This window comes from Lepidochelys kempii, chromosome 2, assembly GCF_965140265.1.
Source record: "Lepidochelys kempii isolate rLepKem1 chromosome 2, rLepKem1.hap2, whole genome shotgun sequence".
Classification (NCBI taxonomy): domain Eukaryota; kingdom Metazoa; phylum Chordata; order Testudines; family Cheloniidae; genus Lepidochelys; species Lepidochelys kempii.
Window position 1 is genome coordinate 89,100,008 of NC_133257.1, and position 20,296 is coordinate 89,120,303.

The following is a 20,296-nucleotide window of genomic DNA, read 5'->3' on the forward strand; positions in this document are numbered from 1 at the left end:
CCAAGTACAGTAAAATTATCATGAACAATAATTCCAAGCAACATTACAAATAAGTGTTTGTTTTTATTTTAAAACCATCACAATTACAGTGCTATAGTGAAATGTAATTAAAATAAGAATTTACTGGGCATTGTCACCACACTATCAAAATCAGATATTGGAGTAATTCAATTATGAGGGCTAAATTAGTTATTTATCAAGAGCTAAGTTTTATTGATTGTCAGGAACATGTACAGGATTATTTTATTATAGCACAGCCATTAGCAACAGCTAAAGTTGAGACTGCTCAGTCTCTCCTATGCCCAAAAGAACTTCAGCATTAGCATTACAAGAAGAAAAAAACCACAAACTTCTGAAAACCAGGAATTGCATGGTTAAGATGCTTCTTCACATACGGTGTAATCACACAGCCTTAATTCTGTGTGCACAGGGAGGCCAGCATCTTGATCCCTTCTCTTGGGATATATTTACAGAATATATTTCAAAACTGCAGAAAACTAATTTTAGGATATCCTCCATTGTGGTGTTAACCTTTTTAATTTTGACTATGTAGCTGGAAACAAAGAGGAGAGCGAGCTCAGTGTGTCCAGTGTGCTCTGTCAACCATAAGCAATTATTCCCCTATTATTGTTGCTACAGAGGCCACACTGACTGTCCTGTTGCATTGTGTGAGGATGAGTCATGATCTGGAGTTGTGGGGGAACAGAATATAGCTTTGGGTTTTTTTTGTTTTTTTTAAGGGCAGTAAAGATATTGTGAAATTCCCACTACGTATTGCCATCCCAGTGAAAAAGAGTTAAGGTTGTGTGTGTGTGAAAAAGCATCTTAATTACACATTTCTTGGTTTTCATAAGTTTATGATTTGTGTTAAAAGAAAAACATGTTTTTCTGAGAATGGAAGACCTTGACTGAACGTTTCCTGGTTTTCCGACATTTGGGTTTGGCATTTTGAAATCCCACCATCAGGAAAGTTATGAAGACAAGGTGTGCACCACCCTAACCGAGTATTTTGTAAGTGAATTCCCTCTGGTTTGGGTCTGCTTTCCTGCGGCTGTGGTATCAAGTTTTAGCAGACAATATTAAACTTTGTTTTGAATCTAAGAGTTTGACTCAGGCGGTCATCACTGATAAGTGTTCCAGAGACACAGCCAAGAGAGTCTGCATGTACAACAGCTCTTTTCAGCGTAATTAACTCACGAAAGGAAAAGACCTAATCTTTATTGACAATTCTGTGTTACGCCAAGCACAACAATGGCCCTAAACATACACCATCTCTGGACATCCCACCTGATCTCTTCAGGAGTGTGGCAATAAAGTGGCTATAGTGAACTATGGATGGAATGGTAGCTAGGTTAGGGAATGCTACAGTAAAATGGTGGCTCCAAAAATAACGGAACCATAGTCAGTTTAAAAAGAAAAGCTACACAAAACACAACACTGGTCCATGGGTTTTCCGTATAACCAAACACTCCACTCCTCATTTTCCTTCCTGTCCCAGGACCCTCTACAGAGTGATTCCCTGGAGCCATGGGCTGACTGTTCCTTATCCTCAAGTCAGTCAAAGTTGGCTCCTGCTTCCTGGATTAGCCAAAATAGCTTCTTAAGGTTCATGGGCATGTTGTGGGTGGCCCATATGAGCCTACTAAGGCTCAGAAGTGTAGGTTGGCCACCAGGGAGCCTAATGATGGAAGACTTGGATGTAGGCCCATCGTTTTTGGATCAGTGAGCTTCCTGAAGTTCAGTGTCCAGCTTCTCTGTGCACACCTCAGTAAATTGGTTACAGGCTCACTACCCAGCATATTCATGGCCCATGAATCTTTTTATTCCTGCACAACAGAGGTCTAGGGTTCCCCATACTTGGCGCCACCAAGGCACAACTCCAGCCCTGTCTAGTGCCTTAACCACAGGACTGTCATCCCTTCCCACACCACCTCTTCCTTCCTCATTCTCTGCACAGAAATTCCATCATGTGCAACTATTTGCTAGGCAAACTTAATTATCTATCTGTCCTTCTTAGAGCTTTGTACCAATTTTCAGGCCAACCTGAGTTCTTAGTAGATTTTAGAGAGGATGCAAAATATTATTTTAATCAGTAATTTAGCTGCAACCTTAACTTAATTGGAAAAATAGCCGGGGGAGAACCCTCCAGAAATTTTCTCAAATAGTACCATAATGAACCTTGTATGGTAGCTGTGGGGATTGAACACCTTGAGTTCATACCACAAACCTCTTGAACTTCACTTAATGCATTTTGCTGATGGATTACATAACCATTTGCTAGATAACAGTAGGACCCTGGAAGTCAAGATTCCTGGATTAAATTCCAGTCTCTGTAAAGAAAGTGTGTTATGTTGGTTTGATAGGTGGTTATAGATAAGATAGCCAAGTACATAGATTTGACACATTCATTCTGAAAGGGAGTGTGTTTAGGTGGATGAGACTTGGATCTGCCATACGAGAGAACTGAATTCTGTTGTAGCTCTTCTAGTGATTTTGTGATTTTGTACAATCTTTCAGTCTGTTTAACTGTAAAATGGGTGCAGTGATAATTGCTTTACCTCAGAGATAGGAGGCCTTGGTCAGTAAGTCTGAACTGCATAGAAATATTAACAGCAGTCAGTGAAAGAAGTGCGCTAGAGGGAGGAGCTGGCTCAGCAGCTGAACTCAGTTCCATTTTAACACCATCTAGTAACAGCTTTGTTTCTATGCTAGACTTCCTGTTCTTCAGCCCAAGGACAGAGCTGTACTTGTCAGAGTGTCCAGTGTGATGTAGCCATAAGCTTGAGTTCAGCTTTGAGCTGAGCCTCATCTTCTCTGAAGAGTCTGCTGTGATTCAGCTCTATTCCTACACTTAATCCAATTCAGCTCTACTCTAGTGTGCTCTACACTGCCACTTGCATGGCTTTGATGCGCGTGTGTGTGTATAAAAAACATTTTCTCTTTTTGCAGACACATGATGAACACACTCATTCAAGATACAGCTAGCTGAACAGCTATAAAATGCCCAAATTTGCATCTACAAAAGCAGTTCAGATTGAAAATTCTGACAGTGATAGCACCATGGTGGAGAAACCAACTGGAAGAAAGGTAAAAAGGAAATGTAATTAAATAAATTACACTGAAAGATGAGTAATTTTGTAGGAATATATAACATGTATGAACCATGAGAAACCATATCATAGGTCAAGGTATGGCATTATAATCCTAGGAAATATATGTGAATCTGTATTTCGGTATCCTGGTCTTAAAAAAATCTAGCTAAAATAGATTACAGGTTTTTGATTGTTAATATCCTCATCAGAATATGTGCAGCAGACATTAGGAATTTTTAAAAACCTTTTAATCTCTTTCAGTTTAATATTAAAAGGAACTGGATATGCTGAATTTATTTTTATTATGTCAGTGTGCTATTCGTGTCTTATGTCATCTGATGTCTTTATGTATTGATGTTGCTATTTTAAATTACTGCATTTAATTCTGTATTTTTGTCTAGAATATATATGTATGTATATTTTAGTAGCTTATTCTGAATTCCTCCAGAGAAAGCACAGATTAATGTTGTAAACACAAGTACATTCCTTGCATAGGACAGGCAGTTGTTGAGTGTTTGTTGACATTTGACTTCCAGCCTTAATACAGAAAAAAAGATGTATAATTATCTTAGAAATGTTGCAGTTCCTGGAGTGTGAGCCCACTTTAAAAATTGTGTAACTTAGTTTTTGAGTGAGGCAAAAAAGTAAGATAAAGCTGACCCTAAGCAGTATGGTTTGTTGTTCTATCATTATGCAAACTGAGATTTTACTCAGTAATATTGCTGTCTCACCCATTTTCAAAACTTCTAAAACCCAGTTATGACCAACTCTGTGTGAGTGTCCTACAGGGAGCCCTTTGGGGCACCTGTACATGTAGTGAGCATCCATAATTTGTCAGTAGGGCTCAGAGACAGTGAGGGGGAGGTAGTGCTGTCTACGGTACTATCCAATCCCAGAAGGTGGTATGCCAGCATGCCATACATTGTCTTCTTCTGTACAATAGTTACACTGGAGAGAGGGTGTGCTAAGTGATAGTTTTCACAGGTATAAAGAGATGATACCCAGTATTATTCTTCCCCTCTTCTGCCACTGGAGATATTATGACTTTCAAAAGTGTAACGCTTCTAGGTAGAAAAGCTCAGGTTGTTGTGTTGAAAGGGTGCTGGGCTTGAAGGTGTTAATGTACTGATAGAATCCTTGTTTTACTGTTGGAGCATTAAACAGTAATTATGGCTCAGATTTTACATAAACCAAATACTCCTCCTGTCAATCACCATCAATACCTCTTAAACCATTTACTAAATGCCGTACAAAGAAAGATAATTTGAAACTTAAATTATTAAAATTAATTTTTACTTAATTTCCCTTATTTTCTTTAGATGTACAGACTTTTAAAAGGAAAATCCATTGCTTGACGGTCTCTCAGTTGGTATTAAATAACCTTGAGAAAAAGAGTTAGTTACAGGTGTTACCTCTTGAGTTGCTGAAGTCAGTCCTATTTCTCTTGAAGATGAAGCTAAGCTAATCAATATGAAGGGGGTGAGAAAGAAAACAACAAATGAGGAGACAATTTAGATTCTATTTCTGCTGCTTGCAGTTTAACTTCTGGAAAATCACAGGCACAGAACACAAAATATTACTTTGTTTGCCACTCCTGGCTAAGATGGAAAGAGGAAGAGGTTAGAGAAATAAAGTAGGGGAAAGAAATTGACATGCAAGGGAAGAAATAATGGTAAGAACCTTATGTTCACATCCAAATTCTTAGGATTTGGCCAACCTGATGGATGAGATAATGTCATCTGGTGAGGATATCGTTCAACATCAGGAAAGTGGTTCATTGGTAAATTCTGGGGTCCCAACAGGTTCGGATGGGAAAAGTCAACACAGTGAAGCTCACTGGTACCCAGTAATATAATTTTCTTCTCCTCACTTCTAAATAAGTTGTCTAATGCTTCCAAGAAAAACTGTCCAAAAGAGATGGCAACCAAGTCTCATCAGAATTAACCAATCAAAACAATTATCCAGTGGTTTCATATACGGACACTTACTGTCACCTTAACCACTTTTGTTTATTGCTGAAACATTTTTGTGATATCCCAGGAACCCTGAAAACCCATAATGCACAGATTTTAATTTACACATCCTGTCTGTGCCACCATTTTCAATTTCAATTTGTTTATTTTTAATAATTTTATATAACACCTGTATAGGCTGAAACAACTTTATCATCTTTTACCCCTTTAAACAGTTTGACATTATCCCAGGGCACAAGCCTCAAAGCAAGACAATGCACCTCTTTTGCAATGTCTAGCACATCATCGCTCTGTCAGAGGTATAATTTTACATATAGATAATACATTTGTTCATAGATTTGAGTATATTGTTTCACTGCATTAATCACTCAGAGCAATTGTAATTTCTTACCTGAGGGGGAAAAGGAACAAATTAATCACATGCTTAGTGACTGCATAAAACCACTTCATTGTCGCATCAGCTCTGAAGAACCTTGTCACTGTTTGGTTATTCCATCACCAACAATTTTGTTGTGTAAGTTAAGGTTGCTGAAGTTTATCAGTCGCCAATACAAACATTAAAAGTATGAGAAATCCCTAGTTAACTTCATCCTTACACACTCTCCTATATTCATTTCAGATTACCTTTTACAATGCTACTACCCATCAACATACCTACCTTCTCCTAGCTTGTGCACAATTTCATACTCCAAATAGGGATTGGAAAAAGAAGTATGTGGTTATATTGATGTAAAACATAAAAATATTGAATACTGTGTTGATTAAGAAGAATGCAGGTTGAAATGGTATTTACAGTTGTGTGTGGAAGTGGGGAATATATTGAGTGATGCTGTTTTGTGACCAGAGGAAGATGTAGAACTATATTTTGGATTTTCCAGGATTATGCAATTTAAACCATGGTGTAAAACATTCACAAAAATGAAGTCCTGGATAAGTTAATATAGTAATTAATATTGTTAATGTTTCATTAGATAGTTTTATAAAGCAGGTTTTTAGCTTTGTGCAAAACCTTAGTTTAATTACTACTTTTGTCCAATTTTATATAACTAAATCTAGCAAGCAAGATTTAAAATAAATCATCATTTAGACGATCAGAAACCCAAACAGTGACTTCTTTGTATATATACAAGGGTATTAACTGACCTTTGCATTTGAAGAAGGTGCAGTCTATTCTCCTGTACAAAAAAATGCACAAACTATTACCTAGTGCTAAATTCTATGGTTCAATCTAGTACCAGCACTATAAAATGTTTAGAAGATTGGGGCAAGAGTAGATAATCTAAAATGAGTCTGAGCAACAAAAAAAAATCATCAAGCCAAGTGCCTACATTTAAAAACAAGTACAGTTTCAGACTTCTAAAGTAAAAGTACAATCAGTACAAATGGAGAATTTCCTTCTGAAACGTTATCATTCAAGTGTGGCTAAAAGGTCTGGATAGTAGGCAAGGACAGCAAAATAAATCTCTTATGGATACTTAAATATTTAAAGCTTTATAATTTTGAAATTTTGGCTCCTTTTAGTATTTGAACTTTCTGTGAAAAGGCACTACTGTATAAAGTTACTGCGGTAGATTCAGAATGAGGAGATGTCAAGACAAAGAAGCTCATTTCACTAAAATGTTTTGGTATTGCAACTCCTTACTACAGCTGTAAAACACCTCTTGTCCACACACAGTTTTTCATAGTGGTGCACAGTCAGGGTTCCTTCCCCACTCTGAACTCTAGGGTACAGATGTGGGGACCTGCATGAAAGACCACCTAAGCTTATTTCTACCAGCTTAGGTTAAAACTTCCCCAAGGCACAAAGTCTTTGCCCTTAGATTAGGTAAAACGCTCCCACCACCAAGTGATTTAACAAACAATCAGGGAAAGGACCACTTGGAGTTCCTATTTCCCCAAAATATCGCCCCAAGCCTTTACGCCCCCTTTCCTGGGGAGGCTTGAGAATAAACAAGATGAGCACAGACCAGCCTTGGATTTTTAAGACCCAAAAAACCCAATCAGATTCTTAAAAAACAGAACTTTATTAGAAGAACAAAAAACGATAAGAAACAACTTTGTAAGATCAGAATGGAAGATAATCTTACAGGCAGTCGGATGCAAAACATAGAGAATCCCTCTTGGCAAAACCTTAAGTTGCAAAAAGACACAAAAACAGGAATACACATTTCCTCCAGCACAGCGAATTTCACAAGCCAAAACAAAGAAAACCTAATGCATTTTCTAGCTAGATTACTTACTAACTTTACAGGAGTTGGAGGGCTTGCATCCTTGATCTGTTCCTGGCAAAGGTATCACACAGACAAAAGCCTTCCCCCCCCCCCTCCAGATTTGAAAGTATCTTGTCCCCTCATTGGTCATTTTGGGTCAGGTGCCAGCCAGGTTACCTGAGCTTCTTAACCCTTTACTGGTAAAAGGACTTTGCCTCTGGCCAGGAAGGATTTTATAGCAGTGTATACCGAAAGGTGGTTACCATTCCCTTTATATTTATGACATGCACAGACAATCGCATCACTGTTCTGTGAGATCAAAAGCAGTATTGATATGTGTGATAGCCACTTGAACTTTAATTCACACTATGTGTATTCTCACTTACAGGTAATGAGCCAACTAGTAGTAGAACCTTCTGCAAGCAATGTCAGAACACGTATGCGTCCTTCCTATCCCTTCCCTCAGTGTCCTCCAACGTTCTGAGTGTGAGGCTATATAAATGGGTGGTGTGTCCTCTACTACCTCAGTTCCTTCCAACCAGAGAGCCAGATGGAAGTGAACCACTCCAGTCTATTTGAATCCAGGGGTTTTCTCCACTGATTTCATCTGGAAGGTTTTATAGTTATTCTTAGTGTTTAGTTTCGTGTAAGGTAGTGTTAAGTATAGGTACTTTAGTGTAGTTGTAGAGTCAATTACTGTCACTCACTGCTGTATCCCTGGGCAGTCTCCTACCTTGCCTTCTATTACCCTGACAGTGACTGCAGTTTCTCTCTCTGCAGCCCCTAGCTGCTCAGCTACTGGACTTTATACAGCCACCTCCTGTTCCTGTCCAGCTGAGCCTTGTCTCTAATTAATGCTTGCTCCCTGGCTTCTCCTCCAGATGCAAGCTAGGTGGTTTAATTGGCCCACCGGTCTACCTTAATTCAGGCCTTGTGTGGGGTCAGCACCCAATCCCATACCCTCCCCCTCAAGACAGTAACTCTCACGGGTATGGATGCCTCCTGCCCTGCACTTGCCTGACCTGGGCCCTCAGGTCATCCAACTCTTGCTCCAAGTCACCCACCAGGAGACGCAGATTGTCCTGGGCCTCTATTCCTGAACTTTTCCCTCTGCAACTGGATGTCTTCTGCAGCTTCTTGTAAGGCAGCTATTAATTTTTCCTGTAGCCCCTTTACTTGCCCCAAAGGATCCCCCACCACCCTTCCACACAGGATCTGAGTCCTCACAGTACTCTGCCTCTGTGTTCATCCCTATGTCTGTGTGGGCCCTCTCTGTCCCAATCATTTTATCTGTTATCTTCTTACTACCCTCAACTGGATGCGTGGGTTGATCACCTGCCAGGTCCTAGGTCATCACCACCATGTCTGCACTGACAGTCTCCAGCATACTCCGGTCCCCACATACCTGTCTCTCTGGGTTCCGTGCCTTTCTGTTTGCTACCCCACAGTTTCTTTAGAGGGCAGTGCCTTTTTATATGGCTGACCTTGCACCACCCAAAACAAACCCTTGTCCTTGCCTTGTCGATAGGCCACACTTCAGCCTTCTCTTGTCTAGCCAACTCCCCTGGGCTAGCCTTCACCTCACAGCTCATAAATGAGCATCTCCTTCTTACGTACCCCTGTTGACCACAGTCAAAACACACCCCTCCGTTGCCTGTTCTCCCCAGGTTGGACTCTTGTTTTCTTGCCTCCTGGGTAAGGTTTCTTGTCCCCATTCAGGTAAGAGCACTCTCTTTTTAGGTGTCCTGTCCACCTGCAGGCATAACATTTCCATGGCTAGGTTTCTGGCCTCCTGGCCCCAGTACCTCCTTTCCAGTCTCGGTCTCTGCAGCTTCTGTTAATTTCTTCCCGCATAAGCTTAAATAAGTACATTTCAGCCAGCTGTGTCAAATAATTTCGAAGGTACAAATGTGTCTGCTACTGTCTCTGGTGGTTCTCTAGCACCTGCCTCAATAGGGCATGGATCCATCCCATCTGTTTATCGCCCCCCCCCCCCCTTTGAAGGGAGGGTATAAGTGCCCTCTGCAAAAAAGGCTCCTGCTTACTGTAGCTCCATTGTCTTTTTTTTTTTTTTTTTCCCCTGCTATGGCCTTCTGCACTCTCGTTGTATCGGGGTGACTGCTTTATACAGTCCCTTACAGTCCTCCACAGTCTCTTACAATCCCCTTTGGTCAGGGGCAATCATCATGCGCCGTCTTTCATCCTCCTTTTGTCTCAGGGGTAATCATCTGCCCGCATTCTCCACCAAGTCATCACAGTGGTACTCTACTCACTGAGGTTGCACCTTCTGGCTGCATCTGGGGATTAGCTCTTCCAGGCTGATGCCCCTTCCTGTGGTTGCACTCTGTTGTTTTCTCAGTCCCTTTTTCCTGGGACTCAACTATTCTTGCTTTGTGGCGTGGCCTTCCAGCCAGGTCACTGTAGTTTTCCCCTTCCGGGGAGGGTGTGTGTACCAAAGTCTCTCAAGACCCACTGTCCTAGGCAGTCTTCCCATTCACAGCCCAGTAACAGTACCACTTGCCCAGTGGCTGGTAGGGGAACCCAGACTGCCCTCTACACTGCGTTCTAGCCCAGGAACCCTGCAACATGCAGTCAGGGTCTGCCCAGTCCTGAACCTTACTGCTGTATCCCTACCTTGCCTTCTCTTACCCTGACAATGACTGCAGTTCCTGTGCAGCTGAGCAGTGGGTCTCAACCTTTCCAGACTACTGTGCCCTTTTAGGGATTCTGATTTGTCTCGCGTACCATACCCCAAGTTTCACTTAAAAACTACTTGATTACAAAATCAGAAATAAAACTACTAAAGTGTCACAGCCCACTATTAATGAAAAATTGCTTAATTTCTCTATTTTTATCATATAATTATAAAATAAATCAATTGGAATATAAATATTGTACTTACATTTCAATGCGTAATATACAAAGCAGTATAAACAAGACATTTTATGAAATTTTAGTTTGTACTGACTTCACTAGTGCTTTTTATGTAGCCTGTTGTAAAATTAGGCGACTATCTAGATGAGTTTGTATACCCCCTGGAAGACTTCTGTGTACCCCCAGAGGTACATGTAGCCCTGGTTGAGAACCACTGGTCCAAAGGTTCTGTGATGTCAGGATCATCAGTTCCAGATTCAGATGCTTCTATCAAACCTATCAATGTTCTGAAATATGTCCCAAAGTATAGTCTGAAACCAAAATTATCTTAAATTATTAGAAAATTGGCAATCAGTTTAAATGGGAGAAAAAAATCAAATGTTTCAAAATAAGTAATAGACTTACTCTTTAACATATGGTTTTGTATCAATTTCATATTAGATAGGTATGGTGCCACCCTGGCTTAGTTTTAGATATATTATTGAAAACAAAAGAAAAACTTTATATACATGTGTATAATTTTAACATTTGAAATAAGAGCTTTTCTTTAAAAAAAAAAAAAAGGTACAAAAGACGCCATATCTGGGTCTAGGACTATACTCATATTTATCTAGATAGGCTAAAACCTTAGTTGGTAGATAAATAAGGTAATAAAATGTTCACCCCTTAAGAGATCATGCATCTTTCAGTTTCTCTGTCTCTCCTGTTAACACTGAACCTCCCAGCCTCTGCTGTCAGCATGCTCACTCACTTCTGTGATAATGACATTGAGTGATCAAGAGGCCTATTGATTAAACTTTTTGGCTACTTTAATGGGTTTAGGTGTGAACAATACGTATGATTTAGTGTTATCTGAGTGCTAGATCTTCTCTACATGGTATTTTCCCATTTTATTCAATCTTTCCTTTTTTTTTCTATTTGCACTAACCAGCAAAAAGGCCTTGTCTTACCGCATGTTAACTAACATGAGGTAACTATAAAGAAAAGCCTAGTGAGAAGGTAGTTTGTAGCTTTCACATGTGTTACCAGGGCGAAGGAGAGACTTTTGGGAAACCTAAGCTAGTTAATAGAAGGTAAGAACACACCTGTTTTCCTAGTGAAGGTGCACCCAGAAAGTGTCCATCCAAGGATCTGGGCCACAGGACCATATAGGCAGCTAGTGCCAATAATGGAGCACAGGCAGTGGTGGATTACCGCATGGGCCAATGGAGGCCCCTGCCTAGGGCCCAGACCAATTTGGAGGCCCTGCAGGAGTGGTGGGAATTCAGGCCATACCCCCTGCTCCTCCTCTTCCTCCTGAGGCCCTGCTTCCAGCCCAGCTTGAAGCCTGTGGAAGAATGGTGAGCAATGCATATTCTCACTGCCCCCAGGCGCTGCTTGCCTGAGCCTCATTCTAAGCTTGGCCAAGTCCCTCCCTCCAGCCCTGCGCAGAGCTGATCCAAGGGGACCCCCCAGCCCCGTGCAGCATTGCACCAAGCCCCTCGGCCCCGCTCACCCAAGGTCCTCTCCCTCTCCCCCCCGGTGTGAAGCTTGTTCACCCAAGTGTGTCTCTTTCTCTCACACACACCCCATGCAGCATGGAGCTCACCAAAGCCCCTCTCCCGCCATGCAGAGTTAGCCTAGCCCCTCTCCCGTGCAGAGCTGGCCTGAGCCACTTGCTGAAATCCCCCTCCTCTGCTCACCTCCCCGGAGCCCCGCTGCTCACCCCACTCCCATTCCCCAGATGCTCCTTTTTGGCAAAACTTTTGTGATCAGTTAGCAAGAGCAAATGGGACAAATGCCTAGTTTTGGCCAAAAAATCGAGACATCTGGGGCCAAAATGGGGAGTATGGTCACCCTAGGCCAGAGGTCCCCAAACTTTTTTGGTTTTGCCAAACTTTTTTGGTTTGGGGCTGTGAGTGGGGGTGCGGCTGGGAGCAGAGCCTGGGGTGGGGCCAGAGCGGATTTGGGGCACGGTCCTGCCACACCCTCCCCCCCAGAATGTTCCTCCATGCTCCCCATAGGGGGTGTGCCCCACAGTTTGGGGACCATTGCTCTGGGCTGTGGTAATAGCCACCCAGGGTGCCTGAGCGGCTGTGGGGAGCCCTGGACCCTGCACTTGTCTTGGGCATGGTGCCGGGGTACCCAAGAGAAGCCCCCAGCCCTTGTCTCTATCCTCCAAGGCCCACCGCCCAGGGCTCCCCACAGTGGCCTGGGCTCCCTGGTCAGCTCTTACCGAGGCCTGACTTCTGGCCAGGCCAGGTGCTAGGGGTAAGGGAAGGAGCAGGGGGTGGGGCCCAAATGTTGTTTGTGCCCAGGGCACCAATATATCTTAATCCGCCTCTGAGCACAGGTCAAAAATGGACACATTTATACAGCATAAACAGATTAATGAGTTTTGCTGCAGTTTGATTTCTAGATCTAGTACTGTAGTAATCCGATCTCAAGGTGAGAGCGGTATGGGTGACAGTTGTAAGGTCTGCATCTGAAATAAGTGATCTTAACCCTTTGGTGTGTGAGGATGAGGGGGGGAAAGTGGTCTGGCCATTACGGCTACCTGCTCATCTAGTAGCACAAAGTCTAACTAGACGCTTTGATTACAAACCCATTCTCTTGTTAGTGTAATCAGAAAGGCCCGATTCTTATGTTGTCTGTTTATATCTAATATAATTTCTTAGTGGAGGATATCTGCTCAGTCACAGTCCTTCCCTCGTGGAGAGCTAGTCATTGCCATCACTGCTACTCTTTCTTATAGTTTTCCCAAACAGCAGTAGAGTGAAATTCTAATTGTTGTCAGTTTCACTGCAGTCTACAGGGTTCTGAATAGCAGCTGTGAAACTGGCCAGTCTTGTGAATTTAATTACTGCTACTATTATTTGAGAATGCTATGAACAGAAACACAAGAGAGTGGTAAGAAAATACCAATTCTAGAGCTAGTCAAGACTCTGAAATCATGAAAATCAATGATAATGCTGTCTCAATGGCATATAATCGTTGCCACATCTGTATTCCTGGTAGGCTGAGGAACTCAGTTGGCTTCCATAATAAACTGGGGTCAGTAGAAGAGGCTTCGGTTTTACAGTTTAGTGTAAGTGTAGTATACAAGAATGAAAAGTTATGTCATTTTGCATACATTTGTAATGCTGCAAACTTAGCTAAGGTTATAGAAACAGTATTATTGTGAGACTCAGTACATAATCGTGTAAAGATAGTTCCTTAATACATTCTCATGGGGAGCAGAGTTAAGGTTTATTACATCTTTCACCTTTCTTTATTTTTTCAGGACATGGGGCTTTTTTATCTCTAATGCACTATGCACATTTATAGAGCTGTAAAAATAATAATGCAATTTTTAAATTAGTTTAACATAGATTTGTTTGGAATGTATATTGATGCATACATTTTACACAGTGCTGTACTGGGAACTGCAGCAGTGAAAGCAGCCCAACAGGCTGCCTCTCCCAGGAGCCAGCACTCCAGACAGCAGCTCCTCTGGCATGGCTGTACTGCCCCACTCCCCACTCATTGGGGCGGGCACCAGGCTCACCGGCAGCTGTCCTTGGTTGCGCTAGTGCAGTGGGCAGGGCTGGGGGTGGTATAACCTTGCTGAAGGAACTGCCAGCTTGGGGCTCTCAGTCCTGGGAGTGGCTGCCCATTGGGCTGTTGCTTTTTCTGCTGCAGTTCCCGGTAGAGCTCTCCAGCTCCGTGGACACTGATTTATATCCACGGATATAAATTTTGTATCCGCACAGAGCTCTCATCATTTTAGTGTTCACTAGTTACATGGTATTTTTTGTGGTTCCCAGGATTGTGGCACTTTGAGCTCTTTAGATGGTATTGTCAGCATTACAACTTCAGTGTCATTGTTTTCCATTTGTTGGCATTGTGGACATGACAAAGTCTTTTTTTCAAGTGCTGTGCTTCTTGTGAAATCAAAATTCCAGTCTCTAATTGACATATGTTTGAAATATCTGCCCTGCAGGTGCACTGTTTATGCAGTCTTCATGCCTACTTCTAACTTCTCAACTTGTTTACCTCTGCCTATGAGTACTTCATGTTACCCAGATAGTTTGTGCCAACTGTTTCTCATTCAGATACCTAACTTTTGGATGTTGAGACAAAAGGGTGATGTACTGTCCACACTTGATGAGGTGACATAGAGCTAAGTGTCATGGGTATAATGCTATCATTATATCCTTAGTGTCTTCTGATCTCCCACACATATGTTTAACTATATGTTAAACCTATAGGAGGGATGGCTGGATTGAGTTGTGTGGGACACAGGCAAGAGCTCTTGGTGAGAGAGAACAATTGCCTACTTCAACCCTCTGTGTCATATCTAAAAGGTAGGAATGCACTCCTCTTAACACAATCCATGTCTACCCTTGCTAGATTTGTAAGAGCATTATCAGCAGTTCATGCTCAGCAATGTTGAAGGCTGCTGATATAGCGAACAATTACAGCAGGGACATTTAAGCTCTGTCCCAGACCTTAGGAGAGCTTATGATTGGTCTTAGATTTCTTTTGTGGTGGCTTAGAAAAACTACCTGGTATCCTTTTGAGTTGACGTTTCCAATCTCAGTGCACTCAAATAGGAAAGGTAGATTTTTCAGTGGGTATCATAACTTTTCCTTCAAGAAGTCTCCCTAATTAGACTCCTGATCAGGTGTGTCCCTTGTAATTTAAATCTAGTCCTGTGCAGATTGTGTTAGTTCTTTTGATTCTCTGAGGTTTTTAACTTTGATGGCTAGAAAGAATTATCTTCATTTTGGCTGTAGTTTCAACCAAATTGGTCAGATGGCCTATTTGAACTCCACTTTCATTCCTAGTTTGACTCCGAATAAACCAAAGGTGGTCTTGAGAATTGTACCTTCTTTTCTTTCAAGTGTTTTCTTCCAGTTTCATCTATACAGGAGATAAATCTTGTACATATCTCCTCTTCTCCAAAAGTGCCAGAAGAATGCTTTTGTTCATTGGATGTCTGCTGTACTTTTGATATATTAGTGTGACAGAATTAGTCAGTCATCTGGTAGTTTGACCTAATCATCCTTTGAGAGTGTCTCAGGATGGGAGGGATGGGGACTAAAATACCTAAATTTCGGTGGCCTACTCAGATGCTATATTTCCAAATCTTATAATGCAAAGAAGACGCCATGTCTCTTCTGTGCTCAAGTACATTGTATCATGAACAGCAAAAAAAGAGGCTTTGGCAGAGAAAATCTGTCAAGTAGGCTTTGTTGACTTTGTCCTTTTTTCCAAAGACTGTCCTTTACACGCTATTGGCTATTTATTACAGCAAAGATGTTAAATTGTATTGCCCCTACTATCCTGCCATCTTTTTTTTTATTATTTTTCTCTTCCTCGTATAAAGGTATGCCCATAATGATCCCAAAAGTTTCAAATTTGTGTGTCTGAAGAGTGCAGAAAGTATAATTTTACTTGTAAATGGTGGTGCATGCACAAGCAACAATCTAGATTTGCCAAAACCTTTCTCAATGTTACTTGTGAGTTTAATAAAATCTTTTCAAATAAATACATTTCACTGTTTTTCCTCTCTTGCTTTCCCCCTGCCTTCTTTCTGAGGTGGGAAGATAGTTTTGAATATATTTTATATTTCATTACTGTATTCAGTTCTGAGCCACATTTGTTCAATATCAGATTATATCTTCTTAATATGATTCTTATGGTATGGGAAGGCAAGAAAGTGAGTTGGGATCAAAGGATGCCATTATTTTAGCATTTCTTTGGTGCTGTTCCTGTACTGATCAGCCCATCATTCCTGGATTCAGATATTTAAGAAACAGAAACAACATTTAGAAGTAAAATTCTACTTTTTATTTCCCCCCACCCCCTTTTTTAAAACTTTTTAAACTTTTTCTAAATTTGTGTCTAGCAAGAACATACATTTTTCTATTTTTCAATAACGGTAATTTGCTTTAACAGTTAAATATGTACGTCATTATTTTTAATAAGTATGCACTGTTTTAGTAAGTACACTATTCTTTATACAAACATTGCTTCGTATACTTTTTGTTTCTATCAGAGCAAGGACAAGATTGCATCGTACAGCAAAACTCCAAAAGTGGATAGGAATGATGTGGGGAAGGAGATGAAAGAAAAGTCTTCCATGAAACGTAAACTTCCTTTTACTATTAGTCCATCCAGAAATGAAGATCGAAATTCAGACACAGGTAGAACACTTTATTTCCTTAGTTAATCATTTGTTGCTGAAACACATCCTGATTATTTTATGTTATGATAGTGAGTTAAATGCAAAGGATACCAACTAGTATAGATGTGCGTGCGTGCTTGCTTGCTTGTTTCTGATTCAGATCTCAGTCCCATCTTTCATCCCATCAGGCACTTGCCAAGAACTTGTATGCTGGCACTGTTCTTCTCAGCTACTTTTTCCAGCAATTCCCCAAACTCATCCTTCTGCTTCTATTTTAGTCATAAATCTGCCTCCTTCATTGGCATCTCTAAATGCCCATTTGCTCAAAGAAACATATTGTTGAAAATGAAAAGACAGAGGTTTAAGTGCCACAATTGAAATACAGCTCCTCTGCCTTCTGTAGGGTCACATTTTTCCTCCTATGTGGGAAGGACCAGGAAGGCTAAGCTCATGGAACTAACTGGTCTCAAATCAACCCTGGAAAGAAACTTTTCCTATGGTATAATCTTCTGTGATCTATATAGGAAGCAACTGTGTGACACATTCAAGCATATCCAACTAGAATCAATTTCTTTGAAATTCCATGGTCTTCCTTAACATAACTGTTTTAGAATCAAGAGGGGGAGTATTAGGAACCCTCACCCCCCCGCCTCCACACCAACCCACAGTATTTTAACTTCATTGAACATGACACTAGTCCAGTGAGAATTCTGATAGTAGCAAGAAAACATCATGCTCTCAGAGGTCATTGGAAGGCAGTATCCACGTATAGCATTTCTTCAGTAGGTTTATTATTACACTTTTTCTTAAGTGCCCTAAATCATATATTCTTCTACCCATAATAAGTTTAACTATCTCTGTAAACTTCCTCCATTAACAATTTTAGAACTCATTGCAAGATAAGAGTATATCCACCACTAGTCATTTGTCTGTCCAGGGTTCATTCATCCAGTTGATTTGCCTCCCGAACATGTACGCCCACTATGAAGTTGCATAATTTTTTTTGGCCCGCTAGAGAGACTATCACATGTTATCCCAATTTGAGAATGGCTAGTAGAGCCATTTATGTTACATTCAAGATGAGGTATTGGCATTAGACCTCAACTTTTGGTAGTACTTTGGAATAGTTGCATATTATGCTAATTAATAATGCTCCCTCTCGTTTCTGAAAAAGGCATGTTCCTAGCATTAGATTTTAAATGCGCTATTAGTATCCATCTCAGGTAGAGCTTTTTGTGTTAGACACTAGCAATAGTGTAATGTCTGATGTTAGAAGCATTTATTAGTAATATTTAGCATTTTTATATAGTGTTTTGCATGTTCAGAACTACTTACAGATATGAAATAAGTAATCATCACAATATCTTGACGTATTACTATTAACTGTTTAACATGTATATTGTAGCACCTACAATAGCAATCATCACAACCAAGTTGGGCTCCATTGTGTTAGGTATCGTACAGACTTACAATAAATGACACTCCCTGTCCGAAAGAGTTTACAGTCTAAAAGACAAGACATAACAGATGGATGAGACAAACAAGTGGGTAGGGCAATGTAACATAATAATAGGATGTTCACTATTAGCCATTCTGTAGCAGTGATCACCACTCAACACCTGGCTAGCTGCTGTCAGTCAGGTTGCAGATCTCTGTATGCATTATGGCACCGGTAGGTAGATTACTGCTGTTATCCACATTTTATAGATGAGAAAATTGAAACGTAGAGGTGAAGTGACTTGCCTGAAATCACCGAGAGTCATTGATATTGCTAGGACTAGAACCCAGATCGCCTAACTCCAAACTCCCATGACTAATCCATTAGATTAATTATGCTGCCTCTGACATTATCAGTGCTTGCTCACTGTATTTAGGAGAGATTGCCGATAGTTTTGGTTGACTGTACTTAAAGGGGGTTGGAAGTGGGAGAAAAATAGCAAGAGAATAAGTTTGGAGAGAAGTGGGATTCGTTCTTCTCTCGACCTACCTGCGTCTACACCAGTGGTTAGGTTGGCAGAGCTGTGATGCTCAGGGATGTGGATTTTTTCAGTGGTTATGTCAACCTTAGTTTTAAGTGTAGATCAGGCCTAAAAAAAAAGGTTCTGCAACTGATTAACTGCTTTTTAAAATACCCCTTAAAATGCCTCTACGAAGGCTAAACTATATTCTGCACCATAAAATTCAAAATTCTGCAACAAAAAGAATGAAAAATTCTGCACACAGTATTTTAAAATTCTGCAAATCTTATTTGTCAAAATAACACAATTAATCACATGTGTTTCAATTATTTTTGGTCATTTATTTCAAAATACCTGTCAGCAAGCATGTCTGTAACAATACAGAAAACAAAAAAGACACAGGAAATTTTTTTTGACAACTATATTCCTTACTAGGCATATTAATACAGAACTCTGAGTAATAATTCACTTAAACTATAATACAGAACTGTATTTCCTGCATCCCTCAGAAGCAGTGTAAAGGCTTGGGGGAGTCAGGGGTAACACAGGAGCTGAGGGAGAAGGAACTAATTGCTGGGAAGGAGCCTGGGTGTGAACTTGGAGGGTTGTTGGGTATGGGTGGTAAAAGGTATGGAACAGGTTTTCGGGGGGGGGGGGGGCGGGGAGGGATTGCTAGGGAGCTTCCCCCATGGAGACCCTGGCTGACCCCTAGCCTCTTCCATTCAGATAGGCACATCTGCCCCTGTCCCCATGTGTCCCTGCACCTCTGTGTCCTTGCACCCCCTGCCCATGTGGCCCTCCACCCCCACTCAGAATCCCACTCTCCTCATCCCCATGTGGCCCTGCACCTCCCTCCCGCCCCGTAGCCCTGCACCTCCACTCCCATTCAGCCTCTGCCCCAGTCTGTCCTCCCCCACTAGCCCTTATGAGCCTCTGTCTGACCCCCATCCCTCAGCAGCCCCATGCTGTCTGTCTCCCCATAGCCCCTGTCTCCCAACCTGGCCCAACAGGTGCTGTGGAGAAGGCAGGCTCTTTCCTAGCTGGCTGGGAGCTGCTGTTCTATCACCACAGTGCCTTCTGGTGGGCAAAAGGTGTAACTGCAGCAATTTTCCAGCCAAAGTTATTTTCTGCTGAGACTGCTCTGTTCTAGCAACATAGCACCCTCTGGTGGGCAAAAGGTGGAACTACATCAACTTTCCGACAAAAGCTTTTTTCTGCACAAAAAAATAAAAATATACGAGGCTCATTAATTATGCACGCAGTGGTGTAGAATGCCCCCAGGAATAACTATGTTGTGATCTTAAAGAGAGGGCTGAAGAAGTGGGTAAGGCAGTCACTTGGCTTCTTACTTACCTTTACCACAACAAGTTTACTATCAGAGCTCTTCAGATTTGACTGTAATATTTACAGTTGTTTTATATTTTAGAAATGTATTAGTTACTATTATCATACTTTATCATAGTTTCTTTTAGTGGGAATTCTATTTGGAGTTATAGGTTTGGAATTATAGATTGGATGAGAACATTTTTCTTACCTGTTATTAGGCATTCTGTAATTCGTCTCCCAATCCAGAGCCAGTCATTTTATTGAAAGGAAGTCATTTTACCTAGAATATTTCAATTTTTCCTCTCTTCTGGTAGTCAGAGGATGAAACAGTAAGACAAAACTGTTTTTGATATGAATGCTTCTGTTTGATTCTTATGCCTGTTTAACAGGCAGAAAGATAATTTAGTTGTCTAAGTAGTAGCAACTTTATTGAAGGTAAGAAAATCTTTCCTTGAGTAATGAGGTATAAGTTTTTGTTTATAAGTTCTTTACATTGTTGATTGCGGTTCTTTCTTCTTGTGAATAATTTAGTATTTGGGCAAAACTTAAATATGTTTGATTCTCTTAACCTCTTGTCACAAGTCTTGTTTTCCAAACCTTTTATTATTTTTTTTAATAATAACTTGTTTTCCCCTTCTTGTTTCTTCTCCAATTTCCCTTTTTTGAAAAATATGATACCCAAAATAATAATACTTCAGTTGAGGCTTAACCA

General features: G+C 40.9%; 1 protein-coding gene across 3 annotated transcripts in view; it reads left to right on the forward strand.

The window, feature by feature from the left end:
• ANKRD12 (ankyrin repeat domain 12) overlaps nucleotides 1-20,296 on the forward strand; it is a 107,160-nt gene that overhangs the window by 29,321 nt on the left and 57,543 nt on the right. For all 3 annotated transcript variants that reach the window (XM_073331576.1, XM_073331577.1, XM_073331578.1), the window contains exons 2-3: nucleotides 2,950-3,087; nucleotides 16,172-16,319. In XM_073331576.1, the coding sequence (XP_073187677.1) occupies nucleotides 3,001-3,087; nucleotides 16,172-16,319 (235 nt within the window). In that variant the 5' untranslated portion in view covers nucleotides 2,950-3,000. The remainder of the gene's footprint in view (nucleotides 1-2,949; nucleotides 3,088-16,171; nucleotides 16,320-20,296) is intronic.